The sequence below is a fragment of the Melospiza georgiana genome, chromosome 1, assembly GCF_028018845.1.
Source record: "Melospiza georgiana isolate bMelGeo1 chromosome 1, bMelGeo1.pri, whole genome shotgun sequence".
NCBI classification, from domain to species: domain Eukaryota; kingdom Metazoa; phylum Chordata; class Aves; order Passeriformes; family Passerellidae; genus Melospiza; species Melospiza georgiana.
The window spans coordinates 133,869,466-133,893,636 of NC_080430.1; the positions used below are offsets into that span (position 1 = coordinate 133,869,466).

A 24,171-nucleotide genomic window follows, 5' to 3' on the forward strand; every position below is an offset into this window, starting at 1 on the left:
CTTTGCAGTACAGAATCATTGTAACAATGTGGTTGCACGGCTTTTTGGTGCTGCGTTCAATCTTTGAGAGCTCTTTGGGAATCTCACATATTGCCTCTCTTGCACCATTAGGCAGAACCTGATGGGCACAGCCTTCCTTGGCAGCCCAGGGGCACCAGTGCTCTCGTCTGTCCTGAGGAGATCTGCAGCTGCTCCTTGGGGACCGACTCCTCAGCTCTCTCCCTGCAGCCTCAGGAAAACTCAGCCTTGGTGTGCAAACAGCCTGGGCCAGCTCTGTGGGGCTAAAGTGACTGTCATCTCTTTGCAGGAGCTGAGGCAAAGCATATTCCAGTATGCTTAAGCTGTGTGGACTTCAGTTTCTGCTTCTGATTCACTCGGTGAGTTACAGGTTTTCCTTTGTTTATCTGTGAGCAAACGGCAAAGGTTGCCTGGAGCCTCTGAGCTCTAATCCATGGGTGTGCCAGCCCGCAGGTCAGGCAGCCCTGGTGCCAGCGCAGCGGCTGTAACTCTGGGTGTGTCCCCAGCACAGGTGTGTGGCCCCCACAGCAAGTCGAGAAGACATCTCAGTCATTGGGGGAATAAAAACTTCAAAAAGCCTAGAAAGCACAAATTTACTCATTTTCCCTCTTCTACTTCCTCTTTAGATATCACTGTTTCCAAAACATGAATTACGTGCTAGAAAAGATTCAAACATACTGCAACAAATCACCAAAGAGTGAAAACATCAGTATCATGAGTATAATCCATACATGTGCTGACATATTAAATATATTCTAAGACATATAATGCCTCATAGCTTAAACTGTGCATGTTAATTTTGTATCCTTATTATTTGATTCCTGTGAATCCCATTTCAGAGGATTTTCTGGAACTGAAATGTATTAATTGTGTTCTTTATGGACCTTATGTATTAAATGCAAAAGATTTACTGATGTTTGTAAAGGCTACAGCAGTGGTGACTTCTACTTCACAATGAAAATTAACAGAAAAGATTGAAAAAATGCGTGAAATTCAAGTTTAATAATAATAAAAAAAAAAAGCCTCAGAATATGGGGACCTTGAGGGCTGCTTCATGAGCACCTCCTTTTCCCTTCCCATTTCACAAGCTGCTCTTTGTGGCAGTGCTGGCTCTTCCGTGAAGTCACTCTGCAAGCCTTATAGCCATCTTCAGAAGATATACCAATGCATATGGACCAAGAGGTAAAGCCTCTTTCCCTTTCAAGCTCCTGAACAGTGATTCATGTGGTAGAAATATGTTTGGAAATATTTATGGTCCACATAAAGTAATTTTAATCAACAGAAGTGATATCGCTTACTTGTTTCACAGGCTGCACTTTGAACTTGTTGGGTTTTATAGCATCAGCCTTTGTTCCTCCATAGCAGGGAACATGATAAAGCAAAATCTGTCCATAGAAGAGACCCAGGAGCAGCCTGCAGGAACCAGGCTGTGCAAGCCTGTGTGACATGGGAATAGCTGTAGCAGGTCAGGCTCAGGGTCCTGATATCTGGTCCGTGGTGAGGCCAGCAGTCAGCATTTTTCAAAAATATTGAAAAGGTATCTGCAAAGTGCATTTTCCTGGATGCATAAGATTGCATTTGTTGGTATTCTTCTGCTCTCACTATTATTCACTACCATCCTTCCCTCTCCTTCCTCAGCTCTCTGCTTTTCCCATTTTCAAAAGGAGTCACAAAGCTTTATAGGCGAGCGGGACGGCGTCTCTGGCTATTATTAAGAACAATATGGAATTATTGAAACACAACTTGTGACATACACACACAGAGCAGTGCTTTAGGGTGAATTGTGCTGAACTTCGCTGTGTTTTTGTCATAGGCAGAATCAAGTTTTCCCTTGGTAATATGCAGACTGCTTTTCTGTGAGAAATTGAATAGCTGTCCCAGCAGCAATAGGATCAAATCCAGAGGAAAAGTCATGCAGCAGAGAACACACACTCAAATCTGTGGTGTGATGGACAGGGTGGCAATGGTACTCTAAGTCTGTAAAGCAAAATAAATTAATTTTTACTATTGAAGAAAAGAAACTTTACTTGTTCAGCCAAATAATGGAGCCCTTATTCTGACAGGCAGACACTCAGTGTTGTCAAGATAGGTGGTGAAGACAGGGGAATTGGGGAATCTTGGTCTTTCCTTTCAAGAAACAGGCTGATTATCTGAACCATAGTGTGAATTGTCTTGTGTGCACGGCCTGCCCTGAGAGGCTCAATTTTGCTTTGTTTTTTTTGTTTGGAAGCAAGAACAGCCCTGAAATGTTAGGGCAGGAGTGTGGAGGTCTTTGGGCACTGGGGAGCGTGAGGTTAAAAACCTCATAAAAATTTGGTGGTAAAACCCCATGATGTTAGGACATTGCTAGCCCTTAGGAGGACAGAGGCTGAGACAGATTTGTGTGACAGATTTGCCAGCAGGTAAAAGCCAAAGATCTGAAGGTGACATTTGCTCTCTCTGTGGCTTGCATTCACATGCAATTGATGTGAAGGCACAGGGCCCAAGTGGCTTGCCCAGATGGCTGTGGCATGAGGGGAGTGCTGTCGGAACCCAGAGAGGGCCGCCTTATTCCCATACCTAAAAGATTTGATTTACTGGGGAAATTACAAGGGGTGCAGCCACAGCTCCTCCTCATCCCCAGGTGTGATGTTTGATTTCCAGACACACTTGTTTTCACAGGGCTTTGTGGTTCTTGGATAGGTCATGGATGGTCCTGCTGGGGACAAAGAGGAGATCCAGCAATGATTTTATGAATTCCCTTTTGCTCTCAGTCTACTTTAATCTATTTTCTTCTTCTGTTTGCTCTTGAAGCTAGATCCAATCTCATTTAATTATGTAGTGGTCAAAAAAGGGCAGGGCACAAGCCTTTGTTCTCTAATTAATTAATAAATCTCACTGCTTTTAAAAATTATGTATGCTAAAGAGCCTGGAGATGTTCAGTGCAAGCCTGGAAGAGTCTCTGCCCTTGTACTGTAGCAGAAGAGCTCAAGGAGCCTCAGGGGTGGGGAACTGCTGTTTGTGTGTGGCGGCAGCAGACATCCCTCATGTGCTTCCCTCCATCCCTCTCTCCCTCTCTCTCTCACAGGCCATGTGGCTTGGTCTGGAGGGCCTGAGTGTAACTGGGCCTCTGAAGGACATGGACTTCTCTGTGCAGGAAGGAGGAGGTCCACGCATCCTTCACCAGGTAACCAAGTGTCTCGTGTTATCCACTCTGGTCAAGCACCCCACAGCCTGCACACAGACACCACATGTGAAGGGTTGTCTCTGTGCTGGTGGGAAGAACAGTCCCTCAAGGGGATCCAAAATTAATTTTTAATTCCTCTCTCTGGGAATTCAAGAGGCTACATGCAAAGAGCAGGAGACAACCCCCTCTCAAACACATTTTTAAGAGGATATCCTAAGACAGGGATTAATAAAATCAACATTCCTGAAGAATTTCTTTCCATGTAACTTGTGTCATCATTTTCCTTTGACTCTGAGGTTTTCCTCCCAAAGCCATAACCACAGAAGGACAGATCCAGCTCCCAGGCAAATGGAGGATGTGTGTCATTTTTTTCCATTCCCATGCTCAGACAAAGTCTGTCCTAAGCAGACATTTGCTTTGGAAACAAACTGCAGTTGGGATTTCTTGCAGCATTCAGGAAACAATGTGAAAACTCCTCTGCTGAGGATCAGAAAAGAGCAGACTTGTTTGAGCAGACTCTTGGAATATCATTCTCCCAGCCAAACACATTGCTGGCAATAGATTTTAAAAGTCACAAAAACATGAAATTATTTTTATTATGGTGAAAATGCTGAAAAAATTATGATTTTTCCCTCTGTTTTTGGTTTGGTTTTTTTTCTTTTTCTTTCCATTGTAGTTCAAACTTGAGCCACCTGCTGTGAGTTTCAGAACATCTGGTGAAAAAGCTGGAATTATTGACATTGAGCCGAGGACAGGCATCCTGTATATCAATGGGTCTCTGGACTGGGAGACCCAACAAGTGCACAAGCTGCAGGTAAAAACTCAATAAAAAATAGGAAGGGAGAAGTATTCACATTTATCCTCTTTGGGTATACCTGGTAGTAAGAGAAATCGGTTGGAATTTGGAATCCTTTCTTTTGCCTATGTTTACAGGCAGGTTTTTCATTTTAATACCAAGATTTACTGGAAGACATACGGTTTTGTAGCTCTCAAAGACTGAACAGGAAAATGCTTCTTAGCAGAGGAAGGCTATGTTCAGAAAACAAAAATTGTGATGCCAACACAACCCTTTAGCTCTCCTAATATGAGGGGAATACTTGACTGGAAGTAAAATCTAACTTCATGAACGAGCTTTTCTTGTTATCCCTGAAGGCTGATAGTGTGAATTCTATTTCTGGAGTGGAAAAATGAACTATTGTAATAATTTAGAAAGCTTACAACATACACGGTGACCAGCTGAGATCAGCTCAGTTGGTTAGAGCATGGTGCTAATAATGCCAGGGTTTGATCCTTGTATGGGCCATTCACTTCAGGGTTGGACTTAATGATCCTTGTGGGTCACTTCCAACTTGGAACATTCTGTGACTGTGAAACAATGTGAGTGAAAGACATTTAGGCAGAGAGGCACAGATCTAACCTCTGTCAGATAACAGCAGAAAGCTGTTGGGCAGATGTTGGACTCCAAGAGAGGAAAAAGCTTTGTGTGCTTGTCTTGCTATTATACCTTTTTCATGAGGATCTCACTAGTGCAAACGCTGTTGGGAATGGAGCAGTGGATGGGCAGTCTTTGGGTCTCAGTGCATCCTTGTCCTCTTAAACCATGTCAGAAATGGTGCTGTCTTTTTCTGAGGCAGTAGCAGCTGAGAAAAAAATGATCATGAGAGGATCAGTATCTGAACAGACAAAGTACATGATGATTTTTTTAGCCAGCCTTAGCAGTCTTTCTAAAGTCTATCACTTCAGGTTTCATGGTTTCACATTCTCAGCTCTAAAGCACCCTTGGATTGGAAGTAGAGAGGGCAATTTCCTAGCCCCAGAAGTTAATAACCCAAAGCGTGTGAATCATTTATAGACAAAAAGTGATGACAGAATGAAAAAGTTATGCTTGGTTAGGCATAAATAATCATGATTTTATCTATTGTGTGCAAACAAAATTAAGTGTGACAGATATAATATATTCTTGGTGATTTAAAGGTAAAGAAGGCTGGAAAATAAGTCAAGTTGTGTAGAAAAAAATGTCATTAGAATTAAGAATTAATTTTTCTTTACTAACCCTTATATCAGACTATTTTTCTGATTTATATTTATAATAGCAATTCGTTATAAATGCAATATCATGTTGGATTTTCTCCTTGTTTGCTAGAAAGTACATATTGCTTTTTAAAGAAAAACATGAATTCGAAGCTGTACAAAAATACAAATAGTCTGCTGAAACTGGAAGTGGGAAATTGTCCTCTGAAAGGTGTCATCAGAAGCAGGAGTGGGTTATTTTATTTTGTTGGCATTGTATACTGTGACAAATATTTGTCAGGGAGCTACAGTGGCAAATTTGTCCTGGTATGTGGAGCTACCGAGTGGTGGCTCTCACCAGATTTCCATGACAGTAAGAGTGACCTGGCATCTGACACCTTGATATTAATTTATGCCTTTTAACCTGTCTGCATGAAAATATTTACTTGTTGTTCCTTCTTTTTTCAAATCAGGTGGAAAGTCTGAATGAGAATGGAGAGAGAGTTAAAGGTCCATATGCTGTTACAATACATGTGGAGGATATCAATGACAACCCCCCAGAATTTAACCAGACAAAGTACTTTGGAGTAGTGAGGCAGAACTCTCGTCCAGGTAATTGCCACCATAATTAAATATTATCATTAATAGGAAGGTAGGTAAATTAAGCAGAAAGGTAAAGTGGTTGCTATACAAGCTGGAAGAAGATCAGTTTTTCTTCCCACAGGACTGTACAAAATAAGAGTGAAAGCTTCTATAATATAATGAAAGGGCAAAGAGGTGACCACTATATGGTGTGAAGGGATGAGCGCAGTCAGAAATATTTTTTATTACTTAGTCTTTGCAAGTGTCATTTAACAGACAAATATTGCTGCTCTGTCCATTGCTCTGGAAAAAAAAAAACCACCAAAAAACAACAAAACCTTATGCTAGAAGGGGTTTAAAATTTAAAGGCTACCAAAGACTATACAGAAAGAGAAGGCTAAGACTATCTGAGTCTTTTCATATCAGTGAAAGAAAGTGCCAGGGTAGATATGGGGTATGTGCTTACCATGAGTGATGCTTCTCAGAACATGGGCTAAACCTCAACATTTAGAAGTGAGTCTTGGATTATGAATTGTACTGATCCATACCAAAAGTCATGCAAATATCAAAGAGCAGTAAGTTGGGACTTATATATTGGAAATAAAACAAAGGACTCATACAGTTGTTATTGCTGTGGCTATGGACTCAAGAAAAAACTTTTGCTAAATAATATGCATATAAACCTTCATGGAGTCAGAAAATTATTCTGAAACATATTACTGCAAACTCTTGAGTGCATCCAAGTCAAAAAGATTTTGAATGCTGCCCTGGTATGCAAAAGGTAAAAGTTGACTTACATTACTGGGTATTTCAATTTTTTTTTTTTCACTGTATGATTGTTCTTTTATTGTATCTGTGCCACAGGTGATGCACCATTTTTATCAAGGTGCTTTGGGTTTCACTGATTTGTGTAAGAACTGCAAAGTGGCCTTAAGGAGAGATCCCAGTGAGCTGAATTCTGGGTTCAGGCACTCTTGTGTGATAGATAGCTCTCTGCTGATTTAACTCTGTCACCTTCTTCACCAGCTGGTCACCACACCTGTTGTGATCCTACTAAGCAGAGCTGGTGGAGGGCTGACTGTGGGATGGCATACAGCAGTGTAACCTCTGCACGTGGCTTCCCCTGGGAGATGCATTATGGAACAATGGCAGCTCCCCATAAGTTGCTTTCCTGGTTTGAGAGCTCTGCTCAAATGGATTATGTGTTAAGGTTCAGTCTCTTCTCTTACCACTGTTTCTTCTCCAATCCAAACAGGCAAGCCCTTCATGTATGTCCATGCCACTGACCGTGATGATCCTACAACTCTCCATGCACAGCTGTCTTACAGCATTCTCCATCATTTTCCCAACCCTTATGAAGAAATGCTTTTCCAGATTGATAATGCAACCGGAGCAATCTCACCAAGCAGAAAAGGTACGTAAAAAGATTCTTGATTGCAAAGAGCAAGCATGAGTTCTGGGATATGAGTAGGAACAACAAAACAACAACATGGGTCTGATGCTACATTGTGAATAAATGTAGTCAGTGGGACAGACTCCACTAAAGCCCTAGTTTTGGGGGACTGGTGTTTTGTCCCACCAAATTCAAGGGAAGTTGGCAGAAATGGAGATTGAGATATAAAAGTACACTGAGAAGAGAGATAGATCCTCTGGCCTTCAGGACTCCACCATGTCATATCTTGGAATAAATTCTCTGCCATGAAATCTAGAAACCCAAAAGCGGTAACATGAAAAATGCTGAGAAAACTCAGCTGGACATGTGATCCCAACTGCATTGCAATGATTAGAAACTCCCATCTATTCTGCTGGGCTGAACAAGTGCCTAACTGGGTCTAGGGCTGTTCAGGGATGCCTCTGCACAAAATGAGACCACAGCACAGAGGCCCCATATGATTCCATGCACATGAGGCTGTTGAGAGAACCCAGAGGAAGTGGCTTGCTGAGGTTGGTCCCAAAGGACCATCTAAGGAGTAAGTCTGAGCCAGTTAAAAAACCATAGTGCATGTAGGAGGCAATGGGCAGATGAACAGCCCCCACAGCCTCTGTGTCATTTCTCTTGATTCTTTGCTCTGTCTCTAGGCTCTTATTACTTGGATCCTCAAAAGCAGGACAACTTCATACTTGTTGTCTCCGTGAAGGACATGGCAGGGACGACAGCGAATGCTTTCACCAGCAGTGTTGATGTGAGCATCACTGTGAAGGAGAGCCTGTGGAAAGCTCCCCCCACCATCTACATCAAAGAAAACTCAACCCAGGTCCACCCTGTCAACATCAGCAAGGTAGGGTCCTTGACCACACTCCATGAACTTCTCCTTGTGCCACACAATTGTTTCCTCACAACTAACTGTGAACGTGTCCCCGCTGCATCCAACACCAGGTTTTTCAGAAGGACTTTGACACCTCCCAGTCATTTTTTTAATATGGCATCCTTTGGAAATGATTGTTAGTGGAGGTCTCATTGATTTTTTGTTAGCACAAAAGTTAATAGTTTGGAGGTGACTGAGATACAGTCAATACAAATACTAGAGTGACTGAACTTTGCCTTTCAGTTTGGGACCAAAATCCAGTTATGGGTCCTCCAGGCTTTGAGCAAACCAAGAGATTTTTAGAGCTTATTTTGTGGTTAGCTTCTCCCTCCACCTGCAGAAGAGCAGGGCAGGGAACCAGCTCCACAACAGCCCTGCTGTGGACAGTCCCTCACACTCAGGGACGCCTGCTGTGACTGGTTTTGTGTCATGCAGCACAACTGCTACACCAAAAGTACCTTGAAAGGACTGAAATACCCTCCTTCACATCCTGCATTCCCAATATTCCTCTTTTCACAGTTCAAGCACAAAATATTTTGCTGATAACTGCAGACCAATAGCAGTGTATACATGAGTACATATTAACTAACAAGCCAACAGCCTTTCAGAAATATTTGACTTTGAAAAATGCCTTGGCAGTGACACCCCTAATGCTGTCATCCCTTGAACATGGCAGGATTCCATGGATCCTGTTCACAAGAGTAACTGGCTTGGTGCTATTCTCAGTGGCAGCCCAAGGAAATACAGAATGAAAACAGGTAGAAAGAAGACTAACATGTAAGGATGCATCCATTTTGGGGTCACTTGTATATACATTTCATTTGGGAGCCAATGTCATGTTGATTCTGCCTAGGGGAAAATGAAATGTAGCTGCTGCTATATAGAACATAAATGTTAATACTGACCCCATTAACTAAACAGTCTGTGTATTTAATTTCATTTTAAATGTGCGGCACCCCAAAAAGAGCCTTTCTCATGAGCGTTGATGAATGTAAAGAGTGTGCATGCACCTATTTACAGATAGGTACCAGCTATTTGTTTGCACAGAATCACAGAATCATAGAATATGCTGTATCGGAAGAGACCCATCAGGATCATCGAGTCCAACTTCTGGCCCTGCACAGGACACCCCAAGAGTCAGACCATGTGCCTGAGAGCATTGCCCAAATGCTTCTTGAACTAATGAAGGCTTAGTACTGTGACCACTTCCCTGGGGATCCTGTTTCAGTGCCCAGGAACCCTCTGGATGTAAAACCTTTTCTTGATATCTAACATAGAACTCCCCCAACTGAGCTTCCTCAAGTCCTGACCCTGGTCATGAGAGTGAAGAGGTCAGTCCCACCCCTCTGCCTCCCCTCATGAGGATGTTGAGGTCTCCCCTCAGTCTCCTCCAGGCTGAACAAATCAAGTGTCCTCAACTGCTGCTACTAAGGCTTCCCTTCCAAACCCTTCACCATCCTTGTGGCCCTCCTTTGGACACTCTATAATAGCTTAATGCCTTTTTTCATAATGTTGTGCCCAAAACTTCACACAATACTGGAGGTGAGGCTGCCCCAGCTCAGAGCAGAGCAGGACAATCCCCTCCCTTGCCTGGCTGGTGATGCTGTGCCTGATGCCCCCAGACAGGGTTGGCCCTCCTGGCTGCCAGGGCACTGCTGACTCACAATCACCTTTCCACTGACCAGGACCCCCAGGTCCCTTTCTTTGGTGCTGCTCTCCAGCCTCTCATTCCCCAGGCTGTCTGTACATCCAGGACTGCCCCATCCCAGGGGCAGAACCTGGCACTTTGTTACAACTTCATGCAGTTGATGACTGCCCATCTCTATAATTTATCAAGGTCTTTCTGGAGTTGGCAGCTCCTTCTAATTTAGTGCTGTTTCGTTGTTCCATTTCTCTGAATGAAATAAAACCAAGCAACAGGCAGGAATAGAGAGTGTTAGGAGAGGAAATCATTAGTATCAAGATATTAAAACAAAAATAATGGTTTTTTCCTCATAATCACTCTTTATCTCCACATCACCAAATCCTTTTATAAAAAGATATGTGTTGTATCCCATCTGGACAGATGGAGAAACTGTGGCAAAGTGGCTTCAGCACACAATTCAGAGAGCAGAGGTGTATTATCAGTCTGATTTTCTGCAGTTCATCCTAAGAGCCCGCCAAACTGTTAATTTTCTGGTTTATGAAGCTAACAGGAATGCAGTTGTTTCTGTTTGTGGTCCAGAAATAATCCCTGTTAAATCTCACTCTACACTTCTAACTTCCTATCCTGATTTATTTTTTGGGGGTTTTTTTTTAGGTGCAGTCAAATGAACCAGATGTAATTTATGGCATTTTTGAAAAAGAAAAGCTGCCAAGGCTTCCATTTTCCATCAGTGAGAATGGGGATATTTATGTGACCCAACCATTGGACAGGGAAGAAAAGGATGCTGTAAGTAAACACATAAAGCTTCACTGATGGCAGAGAGCACAGCAGGAAGCTGATTATTCGTGTGGGAGTAAATATGACAAAGCTCAGCAGAATGGAAGGGAGACGGGGAAGGGGAGAATAGATAAAAGTTTTGTCTCTTGTCACTTCTGTTTGGAAATTATGTGATATATGTGAAAGTTCATCCACCTATTATACTGTAAACAGGCTTCAGGTCCTTACCCTAGAGTGGGTCTGGCAGTAGCAATCCCTGCCCACAGCATATGTACAATGTACAGCATGGACCAGCTATGGCAGGGCTGTAGGTGCATGAGTAAGAGATAGGCAGTGGAGTGAAGGAGATCTATCTAGAGGTTTCAGATCTACTTCAGACCTTGGGGACCACAGATTTTAAAATCCTTTGAGAACTCAGCCCTCAGAAGCTAAAGGGTGATGGAAGAGCTCTGATTTAAACAGAAAACACTGAGCAAACTCATAAGAAGATATTTCATATTCCTGTAGTTAGATACTAAGATGCAAAATATTGTCACAGTGGACATTCAAACCTTCTAATTGCCATATTCTTGTTGCAGTATACATTCTATGTGGTGTCAAAAGATAACACAGGAGAACTGGTGGAGAAGCCTTTGCAAATTCACATTATTGTGGAAGACATCAATGACAATCCCCCTGTGTGTCAGCAGGAGCTCACCATAATTGAAGTTCAAGAAAATGAAAAGGGAGGTAAGAAAAGAATTTCTGTTAATTTATACACCTCACTGTATTCATGCTGTTTCCAGCTGTGTGTGAAGGAAGCTAAAAAATCTGATCCCAAAGATTAAAACATGACTGTCCCAGGGAAATGTTTTCCTGTGCAAATAGCCCTCCTGTTTTCCCTTCAATAAGTCCTATGGAAAGGATTTCAAGAACCTGAGAAGGACAGAGACAAAACACCTACTTTAAAAATGCTGTTTTATTTAAAATATAAAACTGCATTTTCCCACAACCACAGATTTGGATAACTGCTTAGACTGTGTAAAAAAAACCACCTCTTTTATTACCAGTACAAGAAATACTGTTCTTAAAGTGGTATGAGCCCATTTTCCCTCATCCAGCTGCAGCTCCAGCATAAAGCCTCTGACTTCAATGGACCATTACCAAAATCCTCCAATGTCTTGACATCAGTTATTTGGTTTCAGGACTCAAGAGTCTGCTGTTAGTCTTTTGGACTGCCCTGACCCCAAACCAGTATGTTGGGAGGCTAAAGCAAAAAATCCCAATAGTGAAAAGATTGCATGTCCATTAAAGTGTTTTCCATACAGCTTTATTTTTATTGGCCCTCTACCCTTTGCACTGGCATCACTGTTGTCACTGTGCACTTCTGTGGAGACATGGAGCCACTGCACTCTGTCTGATTCCCATCTCTGCTCTGCTACAGGGAGTAATATTGGCACCGTGTTTGCTACGGACATGGATGAGGAGGACAGCCTTAACTCTCGTCTGCATTTCCAAATCCAAAGTCAGGAACCTGAATTCCCCACAAATAATCTCTTCTATATTCAGCAAGACACCGGGACTTTGCTATTAGCTGGCCGTTCCTTAAGCAAGCGTGAATCAGCCAAGTATTTCTTGAAGGTCCTGGTGACAGATCCTCGTAAGTAATGCCTGCTGTTACACTTTGGAAAAACTCTGTCCACAATGGCAGGACTTGTGTTCAGTGTCTAAGGGATGTGGGGAGACAAGGAGGATTTGCTGAATAGGCAGTAGCACTGAGAGCTGTCTTGCTCTGGCATGGTACTTGTCCTGTTCTTGAGATGCAGGGAGATGAATCATGATTCACAATGCAAGCATGGAAGGGAACCAGCTCTAGGACAGAGTGTGGCTAAATTGGGAAGCTTGTTAACAAGTACTTCAGAAGGAGATTTCCTTCCACAGGGGGAAAAAAATGAAGAGATCATGATTGTGGTTTTCCCCAGATCTTTCAAAGGGACTTAACTGGAAAAAAAAATCAAGAAATTAAACACAGCTGCTCAGACAGTCCAGATAATATTTTAAAACATTAAGAGAATATTAAGCTGAAAAAAACTTTAAAAATTATCTCGTCCCTTATGTAAATTGTCATGAGTCCTTTGTGATTCACTGAATGGAAAGGAAATCAAACTTCATACCAAAGCTTAAAGCTTTGTGCTGGAATCCCTACAGTCAGGCAAAACTTGTGCATGAAGGAACTGGCATGGAAAGATGTCTGTAAATGAAATGGTATCATTTTGGCAGATGATGGAAAACGTTCCAGAGGGAGGAAGCTGGTGATTTGTCTTGAATGCTTATTTGAACTCCATCCAAACAATGTTGTTTAGAATTTTCCTCAACTTTCAGCTCATGAGGCATGTTCCATCTATATATGGGTATATTATGCTTCTAAAATCACAACCTGTCATTGGTTTGGGTGCCCCTGCTCAGGTAGTGATTAGATTTACATGAATCTGAAATCTGCCTGTAACAAAACTGGGGGTGCTGCCTGATGACCAAGAGGACAAGGGAGCATTAACAACCCAGGGCTTACTTTTTGACATGGAAAAGTTATACTGAGACAGCTAACACAATTCATAGCTATCATCATCCTGGAAAACAGATACGGTTTTAAAAAGTGAGGGAAATGAAACAGGATGGGACAGTGCTGGAGAAATGGGGAAGATCAATGGTAAGAAGGGAGGTTGTCATTGACTAAGAGATATCTGAGATAAGTGCTTTTCTCAATTTAGTGCTTAGATTGGGCAATCTGGCAATCTCACTTTTGCTCACAGGGAACCCTTCTGGAGGAGAGTTAGTTTTGGCAGAAAGGCTGGTGTGATATTGTTTGTCTCTTTCCATGCAGAATTCGAAACAATCTGTAATGTGGAAGTACACGTCATCGACATCAATGATGAAATTCCCATCTTTAGCAATTCAGATGTGAGTACTTTTAACACCATTTTGGATGTTCCAATAACTTTTGACAAGGATTTGAGCATGCCTTCAATGTTTATAGGATGTCAGCAGGAAAGTAGCCCTTTACAGACAAAGTAATAGAGTAAATACTAGTAAAAACAAAGGTAAAATATTGCTGCAAGTCCGCATATAAGCTCTATCTAGACAGTGATCAATGGGACAGATTAACAGCTAATTATGAAATTTAAGGTAATTTGCTCAGTGGAAAACTGTGTACAGAAAGAAATTTTTCTATTAAATTAGTTTATTCCAGAAATGCAAGTTCTGAAGGGAAATGGGGAAGAAAAGGCTTTAAAATTAATCAAACAGCTAAATGGAAAAAAATGCTGGTGTCTCCCAAGTACCTTTCCAAACACAGCACCAGTGTACCCAAAACAGCCAGAAGATAAATGGGAATCAAAAGTCCTGTGTGGTTTGGCCAGAAACAGTGGTCCAATGATCCATGCCCAAACCTGATTCCAGGATGGGTGTCAGGCTCCTGCCTTTTCTCTAGTGGAGGTGCTGGCATCTGGCAGAGACCTGCAGACATTTCATGACTTCTGCCTGACGGCCCAAGCCTCCTGGCAGACACTGGAGTGGCTGAAGTACTTACACAGAGGTGTCCCAGCTCCCACCACTCCTGCAGGCCCTGTAGGTGGTGGGCTCAGGAGAGCTGTCTGGCCTGTCAGGCACAGTTGTCCTTTCAGGGAAGCTGTGTTGGGTTTTGGGCCTTGCAGACTGTATTGCCCATCTCTCAGTTGATGGCAATGGCAGCCCAGTCTCATGCAGACAAGGTTTTACACCATCTCACCTCAAGATCTTGGTCCAGGACCTGGTCTCAAGGTGAGGCTTCTGGGCAAGGGCACACATTAAACAGTCAGAGGAGCTGGGATGCCAATGTGGCAACAACCTATGGTGCATGAAGCAATCAAATATTTAACAATGAGTTGCCAGGGTGCTCACAGGGTACAGAGAAGCTGTACTATCCCTTCTGCATGATCATGGGCTGGTTTTCACAGCGGAACTAAAGATTTGGGACTGGTGCTGTACTAGTGGCACTGACATAGATCCCATTACCTATGATAAATGTGTGGCTAAAAAGCTTCCCTCCTTTGTGTTGCTGCTGTGGGTTAAAATAAATCCACACATGTGGGTCACAAGCTTGTGGTTGTGCTGAAATTCTTATCCACAAATGGTTGTGCTGAAGTTCTTATCCACAAACGGTATGTCATGTTTCAATGACACCTCTCTCTCTTCAGTATGGCAGTGTGACTCTGGCAGAAGATATCCCAATAGGAAGTCCGATATTAGAAATTGAAGCAACTGATGGAGATGAGCCTGCCACAGGGAGTTCCCTCATCATTTACCAAGTGAAGGAAGGTGATCCAAACAACACGTTCATCATAGAGACAGACTCTGAAACAAACCGAGGGTTCATCAGGATTAACAAGGTGAATAGATGGATTTATTCTTCTCCTTTAGTGTTACTTATTTGTTATACACAGTTATTGCCCTGTGGAATTTGTGAGGAGGTGAGGACTGGTGGAGTAGGGACATCCTAAGCATGGTGCAGCCTGCAGGAGGCTCCACTTTTGGACTCAGGCTCTGTGTCTGTGCAGTGCTCACACACACACACCTACCCTCCTGCCTTTGCTGTGCCCTCACCACCACCAGCAGCTCCCTCCACTGGCTCTGCTGCTGGCTGCTTCTCCAGAAGAGCAGATTCTGGCCGATGAAGTAGGTCTTTATGCACCATAATGACAAAAAAAAAAAAAAAAATACGTTATTTTAGTGATTTTGCAGCAGCATTTCTGGACAAGAGAAAGCCAGCTAATGCTTCCACGACTGTGGTGGTAGTGGTGGGCTGTGAAGGGGCAGATTCTCCTCCCTGCAGTTGCTCTGGCCATTAGTGGCCTTTGCAAAGCAAGGGGCAAGTGTAGCCAGCATGTCTCAATGTCAGCACGGAGATGTAGTTTGTTCCTGATGAGGGGAACATTAACTGTGACCAAGCCAAGGACAGCGTGTGCTGCAGTAGGTGGCACAGCCCATATGCTGAATGCTGGAGACAGGAATATAAGGAACACTTTTTGCTGCATCCATGAATTTTAATAATGAAATCACTCTCCCTTGGAAGTGAACCTTCTCAAAGATGCTTGGACTATGGCTCCAGAAAGCTACCACTCATTTTCCAAGGGGTGCTGTATTGTGTGCCTCCAGCCTGTGTGCTGGCCAAGGCAGAGGCAGCGTTTGGTGAACCATCTTCAGCATCAACATCGGCATCAGCCTCTTTTTTTCCCAAGGAGGAAGCTGTGAGAAACTCTGTGATGTAACAACCCTTGTATGACTTTTGGCACCCGGAGGTCATTTAAGACCTTCTCATACAGAGCTATAAATACTATTTCTGTAAACAGGATATTGTTATTAAACTTAGTCGGGCAGGTGGCAACATTATTAGAAAATGCAGTTGCTGAGGACGCCTCTAAACAGGCATATGGTTTCATTTAAATGGAACATTCCCAATGTAATTTTTTCCTGTCAGCTCTCCTTTATTTTGCCTGCATTTGGGATGCAATCTCCTCCTTGAGAAGAGGGGGACATTTTAGTTTCTCATTGGAGCTCCCCACAGCAGCAGAGCCATTGCTTCACAAACCCTTTTTTTTCCTAATTCATCCAGGCTCTTGATTTTGAAACAATGCCTGTGTACAACCTGGTGATCAATGCCACAAACCCCGAGCCGCTAGTGAAAGGTGTGAAGTACAACTCAAGCTCTCTCACCAAGTTAAAAATTTCTGTGACAAATGTGGATGAGCCACCTGCTTTCCGGATGCCATTTTACGAAACAGAGGTGTCTGAAGACATTCCTGTCAATACCTTGGTCATGACGGTGGAGGCCTATGATCCTGAAGGGGATTCTGTACGGTAAAAAACAGTGACTGTGATTAATTAATTCAATTTAGGGTTTCAAAAATGGTTCAAAAGGACATGCAAGGAAAAGATGCCTAATACTTGGCATGTGGAAAAATATTGCTTTTACAGAACTCCTATCTCCTAGTAGAAGGGGGATGTGTGGTGGGGTAGGGGCCAGCGACACTCCTGCAGCTGGGTAGTACTTTTCTGACCAGATTTGTCTCTGTACTGTGCCAAACATCAGTCTTGAAACAGGAAACCACAAGGGAAGCAGGCTAATTTATTTGTCCAGGAAAAAGATAGAGCTGGACTGAGAGTATCAAGGCTCCATGTCCACAATGCCTTTATCAAAAAAATGAGGCATATACTGTGTACCCCTGAACCAGTAGGAGAGTAGCTGCTTTTCATGTCACACAGGAAACAACCAAAATGCACAACCTCAACTTTTTCTCCACCAAAATACACATCCTCAAGTCTACAACTGAAAAAGAATTTATTTTCTTTCCTAACTGTCAGAAATGATGCATCTCTTTCTGTTGTGGATGCAAAGCTCTGTGTAAGACAACTCCTGTGCTGTGTTGCACGGTGTAAATGTACCTTACACAGCAGAGTCAGATGGAGGAGTTATTTGCGACTTTTGCTGTACAATTCCCAGCTGGAACTCTGAACAGATCAGCTCAAAATAAACAGTTCTTGAAATTTAACTGAAATTCAGCAAAACACCAAGTGGTTAATGGAGTTGCACAATGTGACTCTTAGGCCTCCTGTGGGTTCTTATTCCCAGAGATTTCTCATCTGGCTTTCTACTTGCCCCTAACTTTTGGGAACTTATCATGTTTGGCCTTCTGTCAAACTAGTTTGAAAGGGAGCCACATAGTCCAGAAGCTCTGGGGGATGATGACAGAGACATATGACAGGAATTTAGCTATACATAAACCACATTTCTGCTAAAAATAGGTTAAAGAGCATAAAATAAAAGGTATGAAAAGTAGAAGATGTACAAGCATGCTGTTTCTAGTGTAAAGGGTACGGAAAGAACAAAAACATTGAATGAGAAGGTCTGGTAGCTTCTATTCAAGCAAGTGCCTGTGCTTTAACTGGGTCATATGTTCATGGTTAAATTTGTGTAAGTAAATACCCAGGGACCTTGGTGATTATTTAAACAATTATATAAATGCAATTATGTGGTGATGCATAAAGCACACTGTGTTCCAAGGCTGCCCCAATGGTGGTAACATTGACTTCTCCAGGCTGCCAGAAGATAATCACCATGGTTCTCCTTGGGGTCCTGGTCCCTCCTCAATCCACAGAAGGGTTCCTGGCTGCACTGGCCCCTCTGTTCCCCAGCCCATGGCTTGTGGCCCCATCAAAACCAACGTGTGGGAGATGTGATGGGGTGAGATGGACATGGGGCTTGGACAAATCATACTTCTGGACTGAAAGCTCAGTGCCATCCCATGTTCCCCATTTAGAAGGAAAGTGGAATTGCAAGCACACAGGCTACAGCAGAGATGGCATTTCTGTAATTCTGCTCTCACTCTTATTCTGGATGATTTTGGCCTCTCTTTCTCTGTCTATGTCTCCTGGTTGGCTGTAGTATCGCAGTACTGTGACTCTTCCAAGAACCTTCTCTTTCAGTACAACTGTAATCAAGCTTCTTACATAAAGTCACCAAATACGTATTTATTTTGTTGGAATTTTTTCCCAATTTGGAACAGTATATATGATTTTTTTCCCCTCCCTATTTCTTTCCAAAGGTACTCCTTGGAAGGTGACGTGAGGAAATGGCTGAGAATCGATTCAGCCACTGGGCAGGTATACACTGCTTTGCCTTTGGATCGAGAAACTGGAGAAATATACCGAATAGAGGTTGTTGCATCAGAGCTAAGTAAGTGATGAAACAACTAAATATACACACAGAGGAATCCCCTGTCCTTACTCTTTTATGAGGAATTATCATACCTACCATGACTAAACCCATGAAAAATACTGGAACATGTAATCTCAGATATACATCCTGTGGTGTATCCTCAGAAGTATATATTTCTTAAGAATTTAATTTCCTGAAGAACTCTTGATGCTGTTGATAACAAGGATTAAAATAGCTTTCATGAAGTTGGGTATGGTCTTATATTTGCTTGAACCACATGACATATAGAGAAGATTCAAATTTTTTCACTGTTTTCAGTATCAATATTTTCTGCTGCTTTTTTCTCTAGAGCTTGAAGATTTTAGTCTTTCTCCTAGGTATGATTAGGCTTCCTGAAAACATACCCAGAGAGTAGTTTGTAACCTTCTACAGAATTTAATTTTGTTACAGTTAAAACGAATACTCTGTCAGATCTGAAATATATTAGGACTTCTAGTTCCAGCCATTAAATCTTTCAATTTTGGCTTGCATTTTCTGTCTATAGAAGAGGGGTGGGAAACTCAAGGCATTTCATGCTTAAGAGTGCTCCAAAGAGCACTGGTCACTTTGGATGTGACTGCTTGCTAGACATGATGGAAATGACAGATTACTAGATAAGATCTGCCTCCTTTCCCTTGCTAGCGTTCTGTAGCTTGCAAGAACTGGTGGTAAATAAACAATGCTCGTTAAAAAGTAGTGGCAGCTGCCACAAATCCCTCAGGACCTCCTGAGACCTTGTTTCTGCCACTTTTATACAGAACACCACCTTTCAGTGCCTATCTGATGATGTACCTCTCTGATAGCTGCAAATGCAACAGCCCAGAGTGTAAATCCAAGATGTGCATGTAACTTTGCATTCTGTTAAACTTGACAGATAATGCAGCTCAGAAATCCAAAGCATTGTTGACTCTACACTTACGTGATGTGAATGACAACTACCCACAAATAGCTACGGATTATCCTGCTTTCTTCTGCTACCCAGTCAGCGGAGGAGAGAGAACTCTCATTCAAGCTACTGATGCTGATGAACAATTCTTTTATTCAAAATTTACTTTTTCCCTTGCGGATGACATGAATGCAAGAAATAATTGGGAAATCTCAAAATTCAATGGTAAGCTAATTCAGCTGTTCTGACAATGATATGGGACTCACTTGGTACTCTGGTGAATATGAAGAATTACAGAATTCCTTTTCACTGTTATTATTGCATAACCAGTGTCCCACATAGAAAAAAAATTGGGTTGTTGAGAACACCAAAGTCATTAATTATTTTTTGCAAGAGGTAAAATCCAGTATGTTGCAAGCTATAATTTCATTAGTATTTTTGAGAGAAGAAGAATGTAAATATGAAATATGTGTATTTAATGAATACAATTCACTACTGAAAAAGAAATAGAACAGTTTGCAAACTGTACATTTCTGACATTTCATGCAAAAGGAAGTCCTGTCTCACAAAGTGAATGGAGCTCTTTGAAGGGGACAGTAAGCACATGAATAAGTGCTTGGCTGATAGAGCCTGTCTGAATTAATAAAACATGTTTGATGAATTGTCCCACTAGAGAAAGCTGGGTTGCCACAAATTTAAAGTTATGAAAGAATAAATAATAATTTAAAATTCTGGACTTGGAGTAAACAGTCAGCTCTTGCAGTGAAGGGAGTTCATGTGTAGTTTTCCAAAGGTTTTTTGCTGGGATCTGCATAACTCAATACATATGGATGTGCAATGAGGAGGCAAAGTTTACTCATTATACAAAGTTATTTGAGTAGGAGCCAAGCGTGAAGAATTCTTCCAAGACTGAGTTGGTTGAACAATAAAATTCACAGGTGCTAGTGAACCCTGGACTCCCAAATTCACTTTTGAAATCATGGGTGCTGAGCTGGCCATTATGAATCAGGAAGGAGAACTACAAGCAGTTCCATGGAAATGTGAGATCAGCAGTATTCAAATAAACAGGTCAAATATTGAGGATTACCAGGAAACAACCGGAGAAGAAACCTGAGGACATCATTATGCCCCTGTATAAATCCATAATTTCTTCAAGCTTTGAACTCCAGTCCCTCTATCTCTATCATAAAAATGCAGTATAAGTGGAAACAGGTTTAGATAAGGTGACAAGGATAATCAGAGTTATAGAATGGCCTGATATAAGGAAGTGTATAGGAGCAGCAAAGTAAGCTACTACTTTTAATCGTGGAAGACAGTAGGGAAAGAATGTAATAGAGAGATATAAAATTATGAATGCTCTGGTCAGGGTGGCCAAGGTTCATCCTTTGCTCTCTCTTCCAGTGCACAAACCTGGGACTCTTAAGTGAAGTTTGTGGAGTTATTTACAGTGCAGATAGAATGAGGAGGTAGCTGACTTGGGAATTTGCTATTGCAGGGTGTTGCGTGTGCAGAAATCTTCTACAAGTTTAAAGCAAGAAATTACATCTTGCTCAAGAAGTCCTTGAGCTGAAAATGTTTAAAGGGTGAGAAGGAGGAGGAAGTAAAACACATGCTTTCTTTTTCATCGTAATCTCCATTTATTTTGAAAACCAGATACTTACATCAACAGACTTTTGATCTGATCCCAATGGCTGGTTTTACCTTTTCCAGTTTTTAAAGAGTCTTAGATGTGACAATGTAAGTTCACTAGAAGGATGGTCTGTCCTGCATTTCCTTGGGAACAAATTAAGCTGGTTGTGGTCTCTGTGTGCATAGGGGACTATTCCAGGTTCACATGGGATGCTATCAGTGTAGCACTACCCAAGATCAGATTTGGCCTGATGTAGAAATTAGGAAGGAAATTTTATAATCATATTATGATGACGGCCAGACTAGGCTTGCAGGTATTCTCTTTTTACTTAATGTCTGCAAACCAATGAGATCCTGGAAGACATTGAGGAAAACAGGAATTACTATCATGTGCAAAGCAGCCTTAAAAAAAAAAAAAGTCCACTTGCAGCTGGTATGAAAGCTGAACTAACTTTCTTTCTTGTGCTGACCTGAATGTCCCATTTCTTACTTACAGCTACTCACGCTTACCTGTCCCTGAAACATGCTAACTTTGAAGAGAAGGTGTATGATGTTCCAATAATACTTAATGACAATGGAAAACCGCCTTTGGAAAACAAAGTGAATCTTAAAGGTATTCTATGCACACAACTATTACCCTCAAGAGAGCAGTTACATTTATAAATAACCAAATGTGACCACTAAACTTCTCATTAACCTCATGGCATTTCCTTTTGCAGTAAGCATCTGCAAGTGTTCCAGTGAAAATTCATGTTTTATTGACATAGACCGTCAGCACTCCTGGCCAACCGCTGGGCAGGCAATTGGGATTCTGCTTGCAGTCCTGATCATCATTGGTAAGTCACTTCTTCCTGGCTGATTTGAAGCCAGACCTCTAAGATATGATGGTGCTGCTGCATTTCTGACAGGAAGTCACTTGTTGGGTGAAGACTTGTCAAGCATGTTGCAGAATGAGTGAAAGAGGGAAGATCCCATGATTGTGTATCGTGATGGCTGCAAACTTCTAAGGTTTTGGTTGTAAGAAAAATATCCAATGGCACAACAACCAGTTGGGACAGAAGAAACTGCTGAACCTCTAGTATAGTGTCATTTCATTGCTACTTACTGCCCTTTGCCTGTCAGAGAGGGGATTTGAGATTTGTCTTGGGCATCCAGATTATAGGCAAAATAGTGAAGCTTCCTACTTATGGTATCTGTACCTGTAGCTTATAGTCATCATTTTATTTTTCTATTTCAGCTTTACAGGTTTACATCTTTCATATTCATTCTAACAGTGATAAAGAGGAAATAAATTTATATACAGTACAACAAACTCATAATGATTTTAAAAGATCAAATGATACATTATATCATTATATATATATATATATATATATATATATATATATATATATATGAGGGACTGCATCTCAAGACAAACATACAAATCCCTGCACAGAGGGAGGGGGGGGTGCTAAAACAGACACTTTGCCATCTGGTCAGACCCTAGAGGAAAAGTTTTCCTTTGTGGGAAGGTCTCTGAGCCCCAAGGCATCTGATCCTGCCTAGCACTGACTGGATTGATGCTCTTGGTCTCATGCTGCATGGTCCTTCCTCAAAGCTGCTTCTGTTCAAGAGCACTGTGGATATTACAGGGCAGTGTCATGGCCCTTGCTGGAACAATTTTTCAGAAAGTTTTCTCTCCCCTTTACTGACAAACATTCTCTCTTTTTCAGGTGCCATTTTAGCAGGTGTGTTTTTCCACATGAGATACAAAGAGAAAAAAGAAAAGAGCCATCCCAAGGATGCAAAAGATAATGCTGAACTCAACAGACTGACTTAATGACTGTTTCATCAAGAGACAAAACCGCCCTTTGGGTTGTCAATGAGTGAACTGTGAACCTTCCAAAGCCCAGAGATGTGCTATCACAAAAACAAAAAAACCATGCAAAAGTAGACTCCCAGGGGTTTGGCCTCACTTTTGTACATAATAGTCTTTAGTCACAAAACATAAAACATATGTAATCTTTAGCCATTAACGAGCTTATCAGCTTTGACTAAAGTGTTAACTATGACAGCACCAAATGCTGAGCTCCTTCAGGGATCTATACATTGGACCAGTCTCCTTCATCTGACTGCTGATGTAAATATGGACTTTACAGAGGACTACATTTTGTTGACCTTCACATATTTGTCTCTTTCCAATTCTGTAAGTCATTGAACAGCAGAATAGGGAATAGTCCTGTGCTACATTTGAAGATACTCCATGAAGTTGTAGGAATCAGTCTGACTCTCAGCAAAGGAGATCCCAAATTTATTGCAATCTGTAATCTGTCCTGGGCCTTGCCTGCTACATTATATTGAATTTGTACCATCAATGTGATATTTCAGTTTTTCTTTTTTAATATCCCATAAAGTAAAACAAGTTTGTGAAGTACCATGGCCTTTCATTACAGTTTCCAAGTTAAAAAAAACTCCTATGCCTAGTCATGTAGGTAATATACTGTTTCATCATACTGCTGCAAATATTGCTCTTGCCCCTTACACATAAGATAAGAATAAAAAGTTTCTTTAAAGATTTTAGTCCCTGCTTATTTTATAAAATAAATAAAAAATGAGAGAGTGCATGAGAGCAAACCATTGCTGCTTGGTTCTCTATTGTATTTAACCCTTACTTTCACCTAATACAGATTAAAAATGGCTCTTAGGCCAGACTATGTGTCCAGCTGATTCCAGATGCAATGATTGCTGGAGCCACATCTATCCTAGTTACAGTAAAATGTATTTGAACCCAGAGTTATACCCAGAGAAAAAAGCCTTTCTCCTGACAGCATGCCTATAGAAGGGCATTTTTAGTGACAGTTTGAGGAAGGCTTTTCTTTTAAGCTATAAATAAAAGCTGAAAAATATTGTGTTAAACCAAAAAGACAATATACTTTTGAAAACATTCAAGAAAAGGTCATATGGAAGAGAGCATATTTGTTTACCCAGAGTTTTTTTAATGGCTTTTGCATGCAGCACAGAACTAGAAAGAAAAGAGCACTTTTTTGGTAGGGTTGCATTTATAATAGGTTTTCCTAGAATGTTGCCAGCAAAAACTTTGCTTTTGGGCTTCAGCAACACAACCCAATTGTTGTACCTCTTGCCCCAGCTGTTGGAGCTCTGTTATTTGCTGGGGGGCTCACTGCTGGAATGTATTTATTTTATGATGGGAATGTAATCCATTATATTTGGAAAGTATGACATTCAGTTACGTCAGTGTGTCCAGGGATTAAGATTAGTATATTGTTTTATAAATAAAGGAGCCAAAGATCAGCAGTCGTTGTACTTGTGTATACCAACACGGCTTTATCTGAAGATGGGGAAAATGTGCAGAAGTTCCCCTTTGCTCTGTCTCCCTGACCT

The 24,171-nt window shown here is 41.6% G+C and overlaps 1 protein-coding gene across 1 annotated transcript; it reads left to right on the forward strand.

Moving 5' to 3' along the window:
• The first annotated feature begins 286 nt into the window (after window positions 1-286).
• On the forward strand, window positions 287-22,609 carry CDH17 (cadherin 17). The gene is made up of 17 exons (XM_058030737.1): window positions 287-377; window positions 3,086-3,184; window positions 3,861-3,998; window positions 5,668-5,806; window positions 7,032-7,190; window positions 7,856-8,055; window positions 10,382-10,513; window positions 11,083-11,233; window positions 11,928-12,143; window positions 13,365-13,441; window positions 14,716-14,907; window positions 16,131-16,375; window positions 18,121-18,251; window positions 19,147-19,383; window positions 21,284-21,400; window positions 21,507-21,623; window positions 22,503-22,609. The coding sequence occupies exons 1-17, from the start codon at window positions 333-335 to the stop codon at window positions 22,607-22,609; spliced, it is 2,502 nt and encodes an 833-aa protein (XP_057886720.1). The 5' UTR covers window positions 287-332.
• Window positions 22,610-24,171: the final 1,562 nt, after the last annotated feature.

Excerpts from the sequence above, each read along its gene's own strand:
- CDH17 (XM_058030737.1), top strand. The coding sequence starts at position 333 with ATGCTTAAGCTGTGTGGACTTCAGTTTCTGCTTCTGATTCACTCG. Across the intron at positions 3,185-3,860 it reads GTCCACGCATCCTTCACCAG|TTCAAACTTGAGCCACCTGC; the intron begins GTAACCAAGTGT and ends TTTCCATTGTAG. Across the intron at positions 16,376-18,120 it reads CCTGAAGGGGATTCTGTACG|GTACTCCTTGGAAGGTGACG; the intron begins GTAAAAAACAGT and ends TTCTTTCCAAAG.